This window comes from Malania oleifera, chromosome 7 (assembly GCF_029873635.1).
Source record: "Malania oleifera isolate guangnan ecotype guangnan chromosome 7, ASM2987363v1, whole genome shotgun sequence".
Classification (NCBI taxonomy): domain Eukaryota; kingdom Viridiplantae; phylum Streptophyta; class Magnoliopsida; order Santalales; family Ximeniaceae; genus Malania; species Malania oleifera.
In genome coordinates this window covers 36,412,829-36,433,770 of record NC_080423.1, presented here as the reverse complement: position 1 = coordinate 36,433,770, position 20,942 = coordinate 36,412,829, and the positions used below count along the sequence as shown (strand labels likewise).

The window sequence follows — 20,942 nt, the reverse complement described above, 5'->3', positions numbered from 1 at the left end:
TGTAAGTGTTAGGACTTTTGTTTTTGGGTTGTCATTTTTGGGGTATGGAAGGCACCTGGGTTTGTGTTTTATGTTATGGAGCCTGGTCTATTGTTGTGTAGACTCTGGTATGGTACTGTATATATATAGAAAGACCTTTTACTCCGTTGTGTATTTGTAATGTATATAAATGTGTATAGGGTTCTTGGAAACCCCACGGGGTCGGACCCTCATTCATTGTGCTATGTCATTGATGATTTGTATGTTATAAGGACAGGTTAGATTACTTATTCACCACTAGGTCCCATTTCCGGATTCGAGGCATAACCCTTAGCGCCACTAGAGTATTTGTCATTTTTGGAGAAAAAGACTACTGTGGAATGATCACAATAAATTCTCAGCGGTCTGGCTATACTATCGACAATCCCAAGTCCTAAGATAAAGTTTTGCAAGCACAAAGCCTGAATCGTGGCCTCAAAGCATGCCACAAATTCAGCTTCCATAGAAGATGCTGTTATGATAGTTTGTTTGGCACTTTTCCACGATATTGCTCCTCTGGCTAAAAGGAACAAATAACCATACGTTGACTTACGACTACCAATGCATCCAGCAAAATCTGAGTCGAAGTAGCCAACCACCTCCAATTGATCTGTTAGCTTTGGTGCAACCCCAGGAGGGGGGGTGAATTAGGTTTTAAAATTTATCGCCTAGGTTAAACCAGATAAACAGTATTACTAAACCTAGGGTCTGTCTATGCAAATGTAAACGTAATCATTCACAATATAACATACACGTGTAGTAAATAAATTGCGAAAATGTAAAGAACACGCACGATATGTTATCGGGGTTCGGCCAATTATGCCTACATCCTCGCCTCTAGCTCGCAAGCCCAAGGATTCCACTAATAGCTCACTTAAGAGTGGAGCGGCACCAATTATAACCAGGTCAAATTAACACAGGGCTGACCTCAACCTTAATCAGGTCAATTAGCGGGGCTAACCTCAACCTACACGCCTTACCAGGACGATGCACCTAGCTTTCCTAACCGGGTTTAAGCCAATCCGGAACTACTTTAGGGCTAGTCTCCCTCTTCAGACCCGTGCCTGAAAATACAACAGATGTGTATAAAATTTGTACATGGAAATATGCTTCTAGAAAAGCAGATGTGTGTACCAATACAAGTCAATCAAAAATGCAAGCACGAATGATATGTAGATATGCTCAGTGCTCTAATGTGTGCTAATCACTCAATCAAGTATGATAATCAATCAAGATCTAGAGTGTGTATCTAAGCAAGATTTGAAACACAATATTCGAATATCACAAAATCAGATCAGGAATTCAAATATGCTAAGCAATATAAATCAAACAAATTCAATAGGATATTTCAATGTCAAAAGCCCAATGAAGTTATTTGAAAGACTATCTTTTTGCAAAAGGATTTTTGCACACAAAATTTAGGTTTAGGTAACTTGCAACTATAATGCAAGAACCACAACCCTCAAAGTCTTGCCACACAAGATTTATCAAATGAAATCTGTGGAAGAACTTTAGGCTATACTCTCAAATAAAATCAATCAAACTTTATACCAAGAGAGAGTATAAGCTAGAGAGATTACATACGATAGCCTTATAGAAATACTCACAATGCTTAGAGAAATCAAGATTGAAGAGTATGTGAGTGTTTACAAGAAGTATTTGGCTAATATAGGATTTTGAGAGTTGAGAGAGTTTTTCCCTAATCAAGCTTTTTTTTTTTTTTTAATACTCTATAAATGAATCGGTATAAATAGGCAAGGAGGTATTTTTGATCATTGGGGACCTATTAGGAATTATTGTGAAAGTTTAATGACCTTTCAAATATTTTAACCATGTTTAAAAAATGTTTAACCGTGGTAAAAATCAGGGCAACCCGAGAGGTCCGGTCGACCAGAACAGTTTCAGTCGACCAGATCTCATATGGTTCGGTCGACAAGGAGGATTTTGAACTAAAGGCTCGGTCAACCAAAAGTGGGCGATTTCCCATTTCTCCAAGGTTCGGTCGATCAGGCCATTTTGAGCTGGCTGGTTCGGTTGACTAGACTGTTGGAATTTTTCTCGAGGACCTTTGGTCGACCAGGTAGTTGGAATACAAAATTGGCTCAGTCGACCAAATGGTCAATATGTTGACCTCAGGGGGTTTCGGTCGACCAGGGGAAATGAACTACACTGGTTCAGTCGACCAGGGCCTTGGTTAACTGTTGACCTAGGCTAAATTTGGTCAACCAAGGCATAATGAACTGCCAAGGTAGGTCAACAGAAAGTGCACAATGTGTGCATTTCGGTCCTATTTCATGCAACAAACACCCTATTCAAAATTCTAACACATGCATAAGCAATAGTGAGTGTCCTAGGGTCATTTCTAGGTCCTTTTGAAGACACTGAAAAAATTCGGTGTTGGTCGACCAAAGGTCGACCGAAAGGTGTTCCCTAAGGTCATTCTATGGTCCGTGTAGGTAGCTAAAGTCCAACTAAGGTTGATTTGAGCATACCTACCTATCATGTATGATGCAAATTATTACAAGTCATATGGGTGTACAATCCATAATAAAATTACATCCCAAAATTAAGAAAATAAATAATAAATACAAATGCAGCACAAGATTCTTCATTCATCGGCACGAACACTGCACGCCATCATGATAAATCTTTTAGTCTTGAAGCGCGCACAAGGTGAACCTGCATGCAATTCTCAGTACAACTATTAGTACCAAGAGTATTTGTCATAATCAAAACTGGGTGTGACCAATCAGGTCAACATGATCTATTCTCCTATATGTAAACATACAGTGTATGGTTCCTTTTAAGTACCTCAAGACTTTCTTTGCAGCTTTCCAATGCTCCATTTCGGGATTACTTTGGTACCTCCCGAGCATCCTAATTGCAAAACTAATATCTGGTCTTGTACAAATATACACATACATCAAACTCCCAATAACAGATGCAAAAGGAATATTTTCCATACTTTTCTTTTCGAATTCATTTTGTGGACAATCTTTTACACTGAACTTGTCCCCTTTACAAATTGGAGCAGGAGTTGGTTTACAATTAACCATATGAAATCTTTTTAGAACTTTATTAATATATCCTTTTTAAGACAACCCTAACAGTCCAAGTGATCTGTCCCAAAAATTTTCAATTCTAATCACATAAGTTACCTCACCCATATCTTTCATTTCAAAGTTTATAGAAAGAAATCTCTTGGTTTCATTCAATAAGCCAAGATCATTACTGGCAAGTAAAATATCATCAACATATAGAATTAGAAAGATAAACATGCTCCCACTGACCTTTAGATATATACACCGATCAAGAGTGTTTTTTTTAAAACCAAAGGTCGTGATGGTATCATGAAACTTAAAATACCATTTCTTGGAAGCTTGTTTAAGTTCATATATTGATTTTTGTAATTTGCATACCATGTGCTCCTTTCCTTTAATCATTAAACTTTCAAGAATATCCATATATACCTTTTCATCTAAATTCCCAATTAGAAAGGCAGTTTTCACATCCATTTGGTGCAACTTTAAATCAAAATGAGCCACCAAAGCCATTATGATTCTAAGAGAGTCCATTTTAGACACAGGAGAAAACGTCTCTTTATAATCAACACCTTCCCTCTAAGTGAAACCCTTTTCTACAAGTCTAGCTTTATATCGTTCAATGTTGCCATTACAGTCGTGTTTTGTCTTAAAGACCCATTTACACCCAACTGTTTCAAACCCATTAGGCAAATCAACGATATCCCAAACTTTATTCTGTTCCATAGATTTCAACTCATCATTTATGGCATTGATCAACTTTTCAAAATCATCACTTTTAATGGCTTGTGAAAACGTAACTGGATCCTTACTAGTTCCTAAATCATAATCAGCCTCTTGCAAACATACTAAATAATCAACAGAAATAGCTGGTTTCCTTACTTTTTGAGATCTCCTTAATACTATTTCTTGTGATTGTTCTACAATTAGCTCAATGATGACATTTTCATTATGAAGTGATACATCATTAGATTGTTGTTTAGTGTTATCATGCCTTTCAACAACTAAAGGAACAACAATGTCTGTTAAAGGTCTAGATATCAGTAAAGGAACCCGAATTTCTTTAACGACCACATTTCGTGATATATCACTCCCACTGATTTCACCATTTTCAAGGAACTTTGTATTATCAGATTCAACTATTCTCATACTATGATTAGGATGGTAAAACCTATACCATTTAGACTTTTCTGGGTATCTAAAAAATACCCACTCATAGTCCTTGAATCCAATTTCCTTTCATTTGGATTATAGACTCTAATCTCTGCTAGATAACCCCAAACATGAAAGTTCCTTAAACTCGGTTTCCTTCCCATCCACAGTTCAAAAGAAGTTTTCTGAACTACCTTACTAGGAACCTGATTTAGCACATACACTGCTGTCTTAAGGGCTTCCATCCATAATGAAATGGTTACTGAGGAATTACTCAACATACTCCTAACCATTTCTATAAGAGTACAATTCCGCCTTTCAGCCACACCATTCTGCTGAGGCGTACCAGGCATTGTGTATTGAGCACAAATACCATGTTGTTCTAGAAATTTAGAAAATGATCCTAGACATTGTTTTATGCCATCATACCTACCACAATACTCACCACCTCTGTGAGATCTAATGATTTTCACTTTCCTTTACTTCCAGCTGTGTGACTCATGACATTTACTAAATGTTGTCCCTGTTGTTTGAGTCTTGCCTTTTCTTAAACAAACATGCTTGCTAATTCATTCACATTCCATTTTTCTTTAATTGTGTTATAGTGAATCTGAAAAAGCCAGTACTGAGGAGGAAAAGAGTTCAAAATAAACTGAACAAGGAAGCTTTCATTGACATTCATTCCCAAAGTATTAAGTCTAGCAGCTAGATTAGTCATTTCTAGGACATGTTCATTCATTCCTTTGCTGCCATCAAATTTCATTGTGGTCAGTTCAACCATCAACCTTCCTGCAAGGGACTTATCAGCTGAATGAAATCTATCCTCCGCTGCCTTAAGATATTCTTTTGTGTTATCTAGTTAAAGGAGTGTTGATTTAATATTATTTGCTATACACATTCACATAAGGCATAAGCATCATACTTAATCTATTCGACCTTTCCCATGACTTATACAAAGCTCTCTGTTCCGAACTGCTGGTTTCAGTAATAGCAGCTAGTTTATCCATTCGTAGAACTAAGTGCAGATCCAGAACACCAAGGTGAAACTAAATCTGCTCATTCCAGTTAGAGAAATTTGTCCCATTAAAGATCGGAACAAAAGAAGCCAGCAAATGCAATGAAACAGCAATAGACACTGCAATAACACAAAATTCTCACTACATTAATGCTTTGAGTTTAGCACATTTCATTAGTAAATTGCATTCAATCTTTGGATCAACTTATGCAATATACTAATCCTTACACTTATTGGTAATTTTCATTCATCCAGACATAATTGATAACCTTTATAAAGTTTGATTGGTCTGTCACCTTTGGGCAGGCATCCCAATCTCACTATCATTCTTCAATTATCCTAATTAAATCAATGATTATTTGAAAGTTTGTGCACCTTTCGGCCAGCCATAATATTCAAATAACCATTTTGTTATTATTTTTTAGCTGATTATATTTCAATCAACGTTTACAACTTTTCTCAGTAAGATCACTTTGATGACAACATGCTAACCATAATAGAAACATTGATTGATTCCTTATTCAACAAAATTTATCCATAATTTACAACAGATAATCTATTCCCCAATATAAGAATTTTACTAACTTACTTTTATGTAAAATTCTCTAACTTATGCATGCATAACATGTGAGTGTTCCATTATTAATCAAGTTATAATAAAATTATTTGCATGCATATCATTCAGCAGCCCTACTTTAATATCACTATACAGGGGAAAGCCGTCAACGGTCCACATGTAAGAAAATTTTCATACCAACAAAAATCCCATAAATCCATCAAATATCACTTATATTTTCAGTTTGATTCTAGTAAACAATATACCCACAAATTTTACCCATTAAACCATAATAAGATCAAACAAAATAACCATAAGTGATCTTTATATGAAGGAAGTTCATGATAATTCCAACATGGCTCTAATACCACGTGTAAGAAAATTTTCATAAATATACTGTAGCCAGGGATCTTCAATTATCATGAACTTCATATCAATAACCTTTATGCAAAAAAATAAATAAATCATAAACTATAAATTTTACATACTGGAAATCGGCCATATCAAACCTATCGAGAAGAACACCCGGAGAATCCGAAGAAATTGTTTCTCCCACTTTTCCTCTTTCTCTTTCCTTCCTTCACCACATCTTTGGGATCTCCTGATGATTAGAGAAGTAGAGGCAGAGAGAGGACAATTCCTTTCTTCCTATCTTTTCTTTGTAGCTAACATCACCATGTAGCTAACCCTTAGTGCTTATGAGCTTAACTTTTCCTTTCTTTTCTTTAGCTCTCTTTTTCTACCCTTAGAGCTTTGCTTGATGTATATCATGCCCTTATAGCTACTCCCCATAATAGTAGCTAATAAATATTTTATATAAATATATATATATATATATTTATTACACATATATATCTATATATATATATATATTTATGTATAGGAATCTCTTCAAACTTCCACCATTAATTTCTCATATTAAATAAGCTAACCCTTTAGTTAACCCTTACAACCATTAATTTATATCCTTATCATATGGGACACATACCCTACATGTGAGACCCATATCATTCATGTGGAACATATCCTTTGGGATATAAATCCTATAGTTCTTGCCAATCATTTGTAGCTATTCTGGTGTTTCTACTGCCACAAACATCTCTGTTCATCATCTTTGAGATTCAAATTCTCTGATCAGGTTGTCGGTCATGTCCGCCAGTGGATTAATTGCACACCTTTCAACTGAACGTTGGTTCGTGCTGGGATATTGCATACCGATCTCCACGACTCATCCCTTCCATCAACGACCTAAATTGGAGGATTACGGGCTCAGAACCTTCTTGAAGAGAGGTAACCTCTCACCCATGATCTTAGTGGCCTCTCTTGGATTGAAGTTTTCCCCCATTTCATATTGGTTCTTTTATGTGAGTATGAATTTTGAATGATCTAATTCATGTTAGCTTGTTACATTCCCGTGAGTAAGTTGTCAAATGCAACTTTACCACTCACAGCACCACCTACCTAAAACATATAACACTCACAACACCACCTTCCTGCAACATAGAACACACGCTAACTCATGCACTACTTGAAACACATAAAACACATGCTAAAACACTCTCCTGCATACACAGCTTAAACATGCAATAAAACATGCACCATGGTAGGCTCACCAAGGCTTGGGGTCCTTAACTACCAAAAATAATATTTATTAACCTTACTATCCCAAGTTCAGTAGAAAGTGGGTAAGTCGGGTATCAATCCACGGGGACTTGAAGCACAGTTAATAAACCATTTCCAAGTTATTTTATAATGGCCTTGTTATTAAAAAGAAGTAAAAGGTGATGTTTTGCAATGGTGGATGTTTCTAACTACTAGAAAACGATTAAATGAAAGCAAGTAAATCTACACTACGGGAAAGCAAGTAAATTTATAAGTTACCCTACTCCTACAAAGTGATACTATGGTCTAAATCAAACACTGGACGCCATGCCTCTATCTATGTTCATCCAGACTTCCATAGAAGTACTAACTCAAGCAAACCGAAGCAGAAGAGAAGTGATCGAGGGCACAGGGTAGTAAGGGTGCACCAATCGTCCAGAGCACGGTCGGGAACCGGAGTATACCCTATCTCAATGATGAATGAACACCTCCGTGGTTCTATAGCCAACTATTTCCCTTTGACTGATACACAGAAGTGCATATCCTTATCTACAATCCTTCATCAAACACACAGCAGGTAAATGGAAAGTAGTAAATGAAAGCAAAAGTAAAAAGATCATCCCTTTATTATTCGTAACGTCTCTCACTAATGCCGTGAAATACAAAAGGAGTGATCATGTAATATACACGGATAGCACACGAATGTCGCCGATTGTCACAGGCCGACGAAAACTTCATGCACACACCGAAATAGGAATTTAAAACTATGCTACTCCTTATCTATCTTGGCTCTCAATGACATCTTAAGTCTATTATTAATCTAAGAGAGGCCAAAGAGGAACCCAAAGTTCGTGTTCATAGTGAGTACTTATAGGCTTTAGGGTTTACAAAATTTGTTTTACAATTTATGAAAGATTGCAGGAAATCTCGCGTAGAAGATCATCACTGACCAAGTTGCCCCTCTGTCATTCTTGTACGTGCCCTGGTCAAGACTCGCAAGAAGTCAGGGATTCAAATCTCCAATGCCTTCGACTTTGTCATGCTTTAGGGTCTTGATGGTCGAGACTTGAAGTATCTCGATCTTCAAGAAATCTCAGTATCTCAACATAGCCGCCCCTGTGGTTTGCTAGTCGTGACACTTGGTTGCGCATCATCTTCTTGTCCATTTATGCTCTTAAGCTTCTAGAGCTTGGATAAATGTCTGAATTTGAGTTTTGAATCCTCCAAATTCTCCTTGGCTTCTTATAATGCTTAACTCCATGGTTTTAACCTATTTTTCCTGAAAAGCAAACCAACCTTACATAACTCTGAACAATGATAACTCTGGGTCAATATATAATAAAATGAGGATAAGCATAGGTAAATGAGGGTCTAAAATCAGATATTTTAGGGACTCATTGCAACCCCCAACTTACACTTTGCTAGTCTTCGAGTAAAGCAGAATCTCCTTAACAACTCAGATTTACTTAACAACTCAAACATACATTGCAGAATTTTCTTAACAACTTAGATTTACTTAACAACTCAGTTTACATATCCTTCTCTAACCTTCCACTTAGATTTACTTAACAACTCAAGCATACAGTGCAGCATTTTCCTTCAAAAAGAAGAATATGATCCATGTGATTTGCAAAGAGCAATATGTCCTCCTTTAACATATTTAACTTTAAAAAATCTAGCCCATAAAGAATTTTGTGTTAATAACTGTCAACCAAACTTCATAAACAATGACCATTGTACTTCTGAAATATCCCTTACTCCCACGCCCCCCTCCTCCACAGGAACACACAATTTCTTCCAAGCCCTCCATTTCATTTTTTCTTTTCCATCCTTAAATCCCTAGAAGAAAAAAAAGAAAAAGAAAAACATACCTTGTATATTTTTTATCACTAGTTTCAGGGCATTTAGAATAGCTAACAGATGCAATGACATGCTGGAAAGCACATGTCTTAACAAAACTAGACGACCTCCTTGAGACAATAGTCTACTTTTCCAGCCCTCAATTTTCTTACTGATTTTTTAAATTAAAGGATCAAAATGACGGTCCTTTAATTTACCATCCATGATTGGCACTCCTAAATACGTAAAAGGAAATTTACATTCAATAAAACCAGTCTCTTATAGAATTTCTCCCTTCCTCTGAGTACCCAACTTCTTTTAGAAAAAAATAGCTCATTTATCTTTATTCACCCTTTGACCAGTCCAGCTTTCATACTCCTTGATCACCTCCATTAACTGTCTAACATATTTTTTATCGGCATTAGCAAATATAACAACATCATCCACGTACATTAAATGCGATATAATAGGTGAACCACTCGAATGTGCAAATGGTAAAATCCGTTTCTCAGTCATCTTTTTTTTGGATTAATTTAGAAAGAACTTCTTCCATGATGATTAAAATATACGGGGACAACGGATCCCCCCTGCCTCAAGTCCCTTTTTGACTTGAAAACCCCCCTGTAATTGTCATAAACCATGGAGTAGAAATATAATTCTGAATCAACTTACAAAACCAATTTAGAAAACTAAGAGCATGGAAAATCTGATCTACCACCTGCCACTCCACTCGATCATATGCTTTGCTCATTTCAAGCTTTAGCATCATATTATCTCCTCTCACCCACCTATGTAATAATTTTTTCATCTCTTAAGCAAGTGTTATATTTTCAAAAACACTCCTCCCTTTCACAAAAGCACCTTGCTCAGAAGATATTAAATCACCTATCACCAACGATAGCTTGCCAACAAGGATTTTGGAGAAAATTTTATAGATTACGTTACAAAGGCTTATCGGGCGAAATTTATCAAAATATTGAGGATTCTTTACTTTTGGAATAAGAACTATACAAGAGGAACAAAAATACTAAGGCAACATATCACCTTTGAGGAACTCCCTTACCGCATCCATCACATCATTTTTAATAATCTTCCAGCAGGTAATATGGAAAGAAGACCCAAAACCATCCGAACTTGAGCTACTCTTCATAGAAATATAAGAAATAGCTACAAATACCTCCTCCTCAGTCGGTTCATCATTCAACTATCTTATAAAATCCTCATACACCACTGATTGGATAATACTGTCTCGATTTGACCTTTGCACTGAACTATTTTGCCTCAAGAATTGCTCAAAATAATTCACAACCTTATCATGAACCATCTGCATATTTTCCAGTATCGAACCATCAAGAAGCACCATTGAGTTCACACAAGAGTTATGCCTTCTTTGCGCAATCACCGCAAGGAAAAACTTTGAATTCTAGTCACCCTCAATTAACCATTTCATCTTTGTTTGCTGCGCTAGCCTTGTCTATTTCCTTCTATATCATACCTCCAATTCAACTTTAGAAACGAGGAACTCTTCCTCAATTGATTTTGAGTACTCTGTTTGTAGTAAATTCTCATATTTCTCCACCCTTTCCTCCAACTCTTGAATGATACCACCAATACAACCAAAAGTCTGTTTATTCCACACCCTAAGCCTTTGTTTTAGCCTTTTCAATTTACCCGCCAATTTACAAAACCTTGAATTCGCCACAATATCTTCTCTCCAAGATGATTCAACCATTTTCAAAAAATCCCCATGCGATGTCCACATGTTCTGAAATCTAAAAGGCATTGGCCCATACCTCTCCATACTCGCACCCAGCTGTAATATAATAGGAGAATGATCTGATGTATTTCTTTTCAACAATGATGTCTTAGCTTCACCATATTTTATAGAAAAAACATTATTTATTAGCACCCTGTCAAGTTTTGCCCAACTTCTTGTCAATCCTTGATGACCATTACACTAGGAAAATTGACTTCCTTTGAATCTGAGGTCGAATAATCCACATCTTTTAATACAACCATTGAATTCAGTCATAGACGAACCCAAGCGAGGTCGACCTCCCACCCTTTCCTCATCTGACCGAATTACATTAAAATCTCCCATAACATCCCAAGCGACTTCAAAACTCGACATCCCTTGAAGTTGTTTCCATAATTCTCTTCTCTCAATATGATAGCATTTAGCATATACAAAGGTAAAAGGCAAAGAGCCTCTCTATCCTTTGTTAACAAAAATGTCAAATATTGATTTAAAGCACCCACCCAATCAACCTGAAGATCATCAATCCAAAACAACCAAATCTTCCCACCTTCCTCTACATTAGAACAAAAATTAGTAAATTGCAATTACACTGCCCACCTTCATATCTTTTCCACATCTTGAAAAGGTTCAGAAACAACAAAAATCGAAACTTTTTTATCTTTCACAATTTGTTTCAATCTTCTCTTCGATGTGCCCAACCCTTTTATATTTCAAAACATAACTTTTCCAATCATAAGTTCAATTTTTTGAGGCACTGCCTTAGCCCTTTTAAACTTTCTCACTTGCCCATCTTCTTAATTTCTTCCTTCCGATCCACTCATTGTCACATTACCTCGACCAGAGTAATATTCCTTTTGAGTATCAATGCAAACCTCCATATCTCCCTCAAATAATACATCATAATTATCCCTACGCACCTCACCCTTCTCATCCCCCTCTCTCTCATCCACCTCCTCCACTAGAGACTCCTCCCCATCCTTATCCTTTTTCAACTTCTCCCCCCCTCCCCCTTCATCAAAAACTCTGATTTGTAGTTCTAGAACAACCACCCAGTTCTACCTGTACCCCTAACATCCCTGACTTATGATCTTGAGAACATTAGGCTTTCTCTTCACTATTCTTCTCTACCAAGTTTACTTCATCCACTTTATGTGTACTTGCATTGCTAACCTCATTCACAACTTCTTTATTTTTCTCATTCACATTCGAAGGACTACTTACATCTCCATTGTTCTTCTCCTACATCCTCTGATCCTGAATCTATAAAACAGGGTCTTCCTCTTCAACTATCACATTTTCTTTTCTACTCACTTCTTTCCAAACCATCCCATCTCCCTCTTTCCTCATACCTACCTTCCTTTTATCCTTAGGCTTTACTCCAAACTGACATACCACATCAGTGTAACCTTGCCTACAACATTTATTACAATAAAAACCTCTTTTCTCATATATTAACCTTTGCCAACTCTGCTTTTGTCCTACCACCAACAGAAGACCCTCCACAGGATCCTTTTGCAAATCCACTTCAACACACAATCTTGCACCAATGGCTCATGTTTTTATATAATGTGGCATTATTCATACCCAAAAATCTACCAAATCTAGTGGTCAAACTCTGTAAACATTCCAGTCTATATAAATGTAAAGGCAAACCTAGTAAGAAAATCCACTGTGGTGCGATCGATGACTCCTTGTTGATATCAAAATTCATAAACTAGTTAAATAACTGAAATTGGAACCCTGCCACCCATCTTCCTTCTCGTGCCCATGCATGAATCTAGTCCTTTTCATTTACCAAATGCAACAAAACATAATAGTTGTCCATAAAATTTATCATTGGAACTTCAGAAAGATCTCAAAATTAGATAATATGCCTCCGAAGGACATCGATAGATGACCTTGCAAAAAAAAAATTTAAGCACCAATGCAAACTTCAGATCCTCCGCAGCCTTTTCCATCTCCACAACCGAGAACAAACCCTAATTTCTCATTAATCAGTTCCGGTTTCCTCAAAGGGATTTTGAATTTCGAAGATGGAATTGGCCTCTTCAATGCTTCCGCAAATGATTTTCCTCCAGCGAAACCTTCCCCCTTTTCGACCGTATCATCCCCCAAACCACTTCCCGCAACCTGTAAACCACTGTCGGCACCTCCCCTCAACCCTTTGGTAATAGCTACCAGAGACAACGCGGCCATGGCTAGCGGCTACCTGTTTTCCACATTGAACACCAACAAATAAAAAACCAACCTTATGTGGAGAGAGAAAATGGAACCTGAGTTTCGATGGCGCCCGCAAACTCCTTGGCATGCAGTGTCCCTTCCCGGTGATTCACAGTAACAATGACGCCGTTGGAGTCGCCGTCACCGTATGTCGTCGCAGGTTCGCCATCGCAACTTCGTCGTCGTTGTCTCAGGTTCTCTTTCGCAGCCCTAACTCTTGAAGAGAAATCGAGAGCTTCCCGTCGGTTCGCAGAACCAAAACCTTCATTGGAATACGCAGACGCACTACGTTGTCGTCGCTATCGCAGAAGCTTCCCAACGGTTCACCGTAACAAGGACGCCGTTGGATACGTCGTCGTCGTCGTCGCCTTCGCAAGTAACACATGGCTTGGAATTGTTGCTACATGAGTATGTGCCCCAATGGAGCTTGGGGTGAGGACTTCTCCAACCAAGAAGGTTGCCTACGCAAGAGAAATAATACGTGCTTGATTGTTTTGACTAGCCTTTGAATTTTGCCCTTGGCAAACACAAGCATTCCAAATTGCAAAACAATCAAGTTTGGAATCATTCAGCTTAATTCAGTACTAGAGGTCTAGTTGGCTGTAGGATTCACTCTCTACATAAGCTAGGGTCCTTCTTCACTCCAAAAAGAAGAAGATCAGTAAAGACGTAGGGGTCACTGCAATAATGGTCAAGTGTGGGAGCAAAAAAGAAGGGACGATGAAAGGAATAAGTAAGGAGCTAGAACAGGTGTAATTTTTTTTTCATTTCTATAATTTTTAATTTTAACATATCCCATCTATCCATTAAAAAATTTAGCCGCCATAATTGTGGTTAAAAAAATCAACACTGACAAAAATGGCAATGCCAACTTATTTTTTCCCTTTAACAACAGCGACTCCAATAAAAGAATTTTATCCAATGAATTGATCTCACCTTATCAACCAAGAACCTCCCCCATCCTCCCCTAATCAAACTAGATGCTCTAGAAAATAAATCTATGGTCAGGATGATGAAAACGAGTGGGTGCATGATTGGGGGTTTTGTACACCATCATCATTGTGGGCAGACAAAAGCATCTACAACAGTTCATTCAAAATTCCAAAGCTTGGTCCACAAAATTAAATAAGTCACGGTGGAATTGTTTCCTCCAAAAAGATCAAGAGAACAAACACCACGGAATGGTGATTGATCAATTTTAAAAAGAAAAAAGAGAACAATATCATAAAAAAGGCAGGAAAGAATAATGGCAACCGGTGTATAAGAGAGCAGGCTACATGCAGCAAAAGGACCATAGAATTTGGTAGCTCAACCCCATAGGAATTCAAACAATAATTCTTCCAGCAATTCTTAATTCCCCATGGAAATATACAATGACATGAACAACAAACGTGCTTTATATCACCCCCACCCCCATACATGACAATCACATTAAAGTGAACCTGTTGAATATTCGGTGGCAAAATGGATCGAAATTCGACGAATGATTCTTGAGTCGTCCGTTTAAATTGGATTTGAATTTAATATAAGTTAATGGGTTCAAATCAAATCACCTATCCGTTTATGACTAATTTAAAAATAAAATTGAGTGTTTTTTTAAATATTATTTTATATAAAATATTTAAAAAACTTTAAAATAATTAAATTTTAATTTTTAAGTGAATAATTTAGTTATAATTTATTTATTAAAAGAGTGAATTTGAACTAAATAATAGTTAGCCATTAATAAATGGATCAACTCCAATCAGCTCATTTAATCCCACTCCATTTATAATTTATCAAACCAATTCGTTCATCCACTTTATCACCCCTAAATTGCTGAGGTTGGGAGTCGATAAGGACGAGGAGGGGACTCACTTTGACTTTGTAAACATTAAAAGAGGGTATTGGAATTCAACTGCTGTCTTTATTTTCTGTTTTGGTGATCACACCAAATCAAGTAAGCTCACAAGTACCCTCTCCTGGCCCTAATCCAACCACTGTATCTCAGCAGCATCCCCACCACGCAGCCGCCGCCCCCCCCGGGGCCAGGCTCTCTCTCTCTCTTCACTATTGTACGTGTACTCTTTTTGTTTTCTTCTTGGGAAAGGGTTAACCATCTTTATGATTCTCACGAGTCTCTACTACATTGATTCACCCCTTGACTCGTATTTGTTGAACTTTATTTCTTCTCTCATACTCTGTTTGACCTTTAGTCTCCTAATCCTGTTATATTCCAGCTGAACATTTAAGACACCATTAATATCACTCGTATTTCAGACAGACCTCTCGCCGATTCACACGTGAATTGCCTTTCTCCACTGTCGAAGTCATCAGGTGCAAATCTCTGCAGATACAGTATTTAAAGCTCCTGCAACCATGCCAAATTTCGATGAGAGTTAAATTCCCAGCGCACTCTTCAAAAAACCAGAGCTGCATGCAGCATCTCACATGGCCGCTTTCTCACTATAACTTCCTTTTTTCGAAGCTCCGTCTCCTTTGCAGAAATGGCGACCCAGAGGCTTCAATACCCTTCCCTTCTTATTGCACTGCTTCTGCTCTGTTCCAGTTGGGTCCATCATGTCAATAGCAGCAACGCGCAGTCTGGTCTTGCCTCGTCAACCTTCTCCACTTTAAGCGTTCTTTTGGATGTGAAGAAGTCGTTTGCGGACGACCCACAAGGCGTGCTGGAGTATTGGTCTGAAAATAACCCCAGCTCCTGTACATGGAAAGGAGTTTCCTGTGATGACTCCGCCCGAGTTGTGGGTCTCAACCTGTCCAACTCGTTCCTGGCCGGATCGATATCACCCTCGCTCGGTCGATTACAAAACCTGCTCTACCTTGATCTTTCTTCAAACCGCCTCGCGGGTCCCATTCCACCTAATATCTCCAGCCTTTTCCGCTTGGAGTCCTTGTTTCTCTATTCCAACCGACTCGCCGGTCCGGTTCCGAGTCAGCTCGGCTCGCTTCTGAACCTCCGGGTCCTTCGAATCGGCGATAACTGTTTAACAGGTCCCGTTCCGGCTTTCTTGGGGAATCTCGTGAATCTGAGCACACTCGGTCTCGCCTCGTGTAGACTCACTGGTTCAATACCGGCTGAGCTCGGACGACTCGGCCGGCTCGAGCAACTGATGCTGTTCGAAAATGGTATTACGGGTCCTATTCCAGCTGAGCTCGGGAACTGTTCGAGCCTCGTCGTCTTCGCCGCTAATTTAAACAGTCTAAATGGATCAATCCCGCTAGAATTGAGTCGTCTTGAGAACCTTCAAACCTTAAACTTAGCCAATAACTCTCTGTCCGGGAAGATTCCGAGTGAACTCGGCGATCTGAGTCAACTCGTTTATTTGAATTTTGAGGGGAATGAGCTTCAGGGTCAAATTCCAAAGTCCCTGGGAAAGTTGAGCAATCTTCAGAATCTAGATATCTCGGGGAACGAACTCAATGGTGAAATTCCAGAAGAGTTGGGGCAAATGGGTCAGCTGGTTTTCATGGTATTGTCAAGCAATCATCTTTCCGGCGCTATTCCGAGGAATTTATGTTCGAACGCAACCAGTTTGGAGCACTTGATTCTATCGGAAAATAAATTATCCGGTGAGATTCCGGCAGATTTAAGGCACTGCCGGTCACTGAAACAACTTTATTTGTCGAACAATACGCTGAATGGGTCAATTCCTGTTGAACTCTTCGAGCTATTCGAGTTGACTGATCTCTTGCTCAACAACAACAACCTGGCTGGATCAATTTCTCCGTTCCTAGGAAACCTCAGCAACTTGCAGACGCTGACACTGTATCAAAATAATTTCCGAGGGAATCTGCCGAGAGAAATCGCGAAGCTCGGGAAGCTCGAAATACTGTTCATCTATGATAATCAGTTATCTGGGGAGATCCCATTAGAGATTGGAAACTGTTCAAGCCTGCAAATGATTGATTTTTACGGCAATCCTTTATCTGGGAAAATCCCTGTCACCATTGGAAGGTTGAAGAAACTGAATTTCCTTCATCTCAGGCAGAATGAGCTAGTGGGTGAGATTCCCGCCACTTTAGGTAACTGCCATCAACTAACAATCTTAGACTTGGCCGACAACCATCTCTCTGGTGGTATCCCGGCGACCCTCGGATTCCTCCGATCCCTACAGGAGTTCCTTCTTTACAACAATTCCCTCGAAGGTAAGCTCCCCGGCGAACTCATCAACCTTGCGAACCTGACCAGAGTGAATTTATCGAACAACAAGCTGAATGGTAGCATTTCTGCATTGTGCAGCTCGCATTCGTTTCTCTCTTTTGATGTCACCAACAATGGATTTAACCATGAAATTCCTCCCCAGTTGGGGAATTCACCTTTCCTTGAAAGGTTGAGATTGGGGAGCAACCAATTTTTCGGGCAAATCCCACGGACATTGGGAGAAATTCATGAAATCTCGCTTTTAGATTTATCTGGGAATTCACTCACTGGATCCTTACCGGATGAGCTTTCTCTATGCAAGAAACTGACCCATATTGATCTGAACAGAAACCGTCTTTCGGGATCGATCCCGTCGTGGCTCGGAAGTCTGCCTCAGTTGGGAGAGCTCAAGCTCTATTCAAATCTATTTTCAGGGCCCCTGCCTCAAGAACTATTCAGCTGCTACAATCTTCTTGTGCTTTCTCTCAATGAAAATTTTCTTAATGGGACCATACCTCCTGAAATCGGTAATTTAGCATCCCTCAATGTCCTTAACATTAACCACAACCAGTTTTCAGGACCAATCCCTCCAGCCATAGGTAAGCTGAGCAAGCTTTATGAACTTCGGCTCTCACAGAATAGCTTCAGTGGAGAAATACCCATTGAGATTGGACAACTGCAGAATCTTCAAAGCATTCTAGACCTCAGTTCTAACAATCTCACCGGTCGAATCCCTCCCTCTATTGGATCGCTCTCAAAGCTCGAAAAACTTGATCTATCATACAACCAACTTGTTGAAGTTCCTCCCCAAGTGGGTGACATGAGCAGCTTAGGCAAGCTCAATCTCTCTTACAATAATCTTCGGGGTGAATTGGGCGAGCGATTCTCACATTGGCCATCTGAAGCATTTGCAGGCAACTTGCATCTATGTGGAATTCCTCTTCCTGGCTGCCGGGACTTGGAGAACAGAACTCAGCAACCTAGCCTGAGCACATCCTTGGTGGTGATCATCTCTGCAGTTTCAACTTTTGTTGCCATTTCTCTGCTGATTCTCGGGATCATGATCTTTTCCAAACGCTGGCGGGAATTCCTCAAGGAAGCCCGTGAAGGGAATAGCACATGCTCTTCCGCTTCTTCCCAATCATGTCGAAGATTGCTTCATCAAAATGGTCCTGCAAAACGAGAATTCAGATGGGAAGAGATCATGGAAGCCACAAACAATCTAAGCGACGAGTGCATAATTGGTTCAGGAGGGTCCGGAACTATATACAAAGCCGATTTGCGAACTGGAGACACAGTGGCAGTCAAGAAGATCCCCGAGAAGGATGACCCCTTGCTGGATAAAAGCTTTATGAGGGAAGTCAGGACGATCGGGAGGATAAGGCACAGGCATCTTGTGAAATTGATGGGATTTTGTGGGAACAATGCAGCTGGTTCAAATCTGCTGATATATGAGTACATGGAGAATGGAAGCTTATGGGATTGGCTGCACCAAAAACTGGTGAACGGGAAGATGAAGAAGAGCTTAGACTGGGAAGCAAGGCTAAAGATAGCAATGGGGCTGGCTCGTGGGTTGGAGTATTTGCACCATGACTGTGTACCCAAGATCATTCACAGGGATATCAAGTCAAGCAATTTGTTGCTGGACTCGAACATGGAAACCCACTTGGGGGATTTCGGATTGGCAAAAGTAGTCGGCGAGAATAACGACTCTGTGAACACCGAGTCGAATTTGTGGTTTGCTGGCTCTTTTGGTTACATTGCTCCAGGTACTGAAACCAAACCCATGCTAATTACTAATTACCATTGAATTGCCTAGTTCTCATTTGGTGTTGCCCATTTTTTTGTGCTCCCTAACTAGTCCATGCTTTCAGAGTATGCTTATTCATTGAAGGCAACTGAGAAGAGTGATGTCTACAGCATGGGCATTGTGCTCATGGAGCTTGTTAGTGGAAAGATGCCAACTGATGCAACCTTTGGTGTGGAAATGGACATGGTGAGATGGGTTGAGTCCCATATTGTAATGCGAGGATCGGCATGGGATGAGCTGCTAGATCCAGTGATGAAACCACTCTTACCGGGCGAAGAAGGTGCAGCATACCAGGTTCTTGAAATTGCCCTGCAATGCACAAAAACTGCTGCGGCCGAGAGGCCATCGTCCCGGCAAGTTTGTGATCTGCTTCTCCATGTTCATAACGATACCGTGGTCGATTTTGAGAAGGTAAATGCAGATTCATGTGCATAGTTGTATTCATCCCTATGAATTTTGGGGAGATCAACGGAAAGCTTCATATCGTATATAAAATAAAAGAGAACAGCGTGTGCCAAAAACTCATCCCATTTCTGTAGATTTTGGGGTTGCAGCTTTCTTAAGACACCGTTGCTAACTTCCTTAATGCTTTTTAAAAGCTATCATGCAAGTGATAGAAGTAAACCAAGCACCCGTGCGTCTCTTTGTTGTAAATGGGTAAGCGACACTTCCACTAATGAGAATGCTATTTGGTTACACATATTGTCAACGGTAAGGGTTTCGTCTTTGAATTTATAAAATTCAACGTTTTGTCACAGTTTCCGAAGCCAAAAGAACTGTAAGGGACAATAGCTTCGTATAAGACTTAAGATTTAGAAGCCACTAATTGCAAGTTGTTTCCTCATCACTTGAATCCATACAAGCAAAAGGTATGAGCTGGTGTGAGTCTCAATGATTAAGTCTAACATGGTTTAATTATTAATATAATATATTGTGATTGGAGGATTTAATGCAGAGGGATTGTTCTTCATAAGTATTTCTCTTATGTTTTTCTCATTAAATGTAGAAGTACATAACCCCAAAAAATAATAAAAACACCTTGTGATTTAATTATGATCACTAAACTCTATTATAATTTTTAAAATTATGAGACATTATGGCTTCATTGTGTTAACTCAAATTATGAAAATATTAAGATACTTTTACATAACTAATTTAAAGTGGATCATGAGTGACAAGATTAGGGTTTCTAATAAAATAATTAACAAGTGCAGAAACAATAGTTAAATTGCTAGAGTAAAAAAGGAACCAAGTTACTCATGAGTGACTTTGGAGATTGGCCCAGAATGAGCTCATTTATTATATAAATGAGCAATTCTCAAATTAAAATTTTCATTTTATTTAAAAACAGTCTTACTTGAACAAGAATATGCTCAGCACATTTCAACTTGTGAGCGAGTTGATTATAAGCTTGATTTAAGCTCCTTAATGGTTTGCATTAGGCACATTTATGGATTGGTTTAATAAGGTCACTAAAATTGGCTTAGAAGTAAAAATTATCTAGGCATGAATATGTTTAGCTCAAACTTCATAACCTAAATTTAGTGATAGGGTCAATGCTCAAAGCTAATAATTACGTTGAGCAAGTATATTAAAGCTCTGTCTAAGCCAAGGATTTGTTTTGTATCATTATCTTTTTACATAGTTTAATTATAAGTATTTAAGATGAGGTTCTATAGTGTGAGTTTTTTTTTACAGATGATATTATGTTGATTGATGAAAATACATGTGAACAGTACAACTAAAGGTACTCGGCATCGGGAACACATGTGTCATACATCGAATCGTA

At 38.7% G+C, this 20,942-nt stretch overlaps 1 protein-coding gene across 1 annotated transcript; it reads left to right on the top strand.

Annotated features, from left to right (window-relative positions):
* Positions 1-15,104: 15,104 nt before the first annotated feature.
* Positions 15,105-19,862, top strand: LOC131160511 (LRR receptor-like serine/threonine-protein kinase GSO1). Its single transcript, XM_058116278.1, has 2 exons — positions 15,105-19,112; positions 19,218-19,862. The coding sequence occupies exons 1-2, from the start codon at positions 15,689-15,691 to the stop codon at positions 19,586-19,588; spliced, it is 3,795 nt and encodes a 1,264-aa protein (XP_057972261.1). The 5' UTR covers positions 15,105-15,688; the 3' UTR covers positions 19,589-19,862.
* The last annotated feature ends 1,080 nt before the right edge of the window (positions 19,863-20,942 follow it).

Coding starts and splice junctions, on each gene's coding strand:
- LOC131160511 (XM_058116278.1), top strand. CDS start 15,689: ATGGCGACCCAGAGGCTTCAATACCCTTCCCTTCTTATTGCACTGCTT. Junction 19,113..19,217: donor TTTTGGTTACATTGCTCCAG/GTACTGAAACCA, acceptor CCATGCTTTCAG/AGTATGCTTATTCATTGAAG.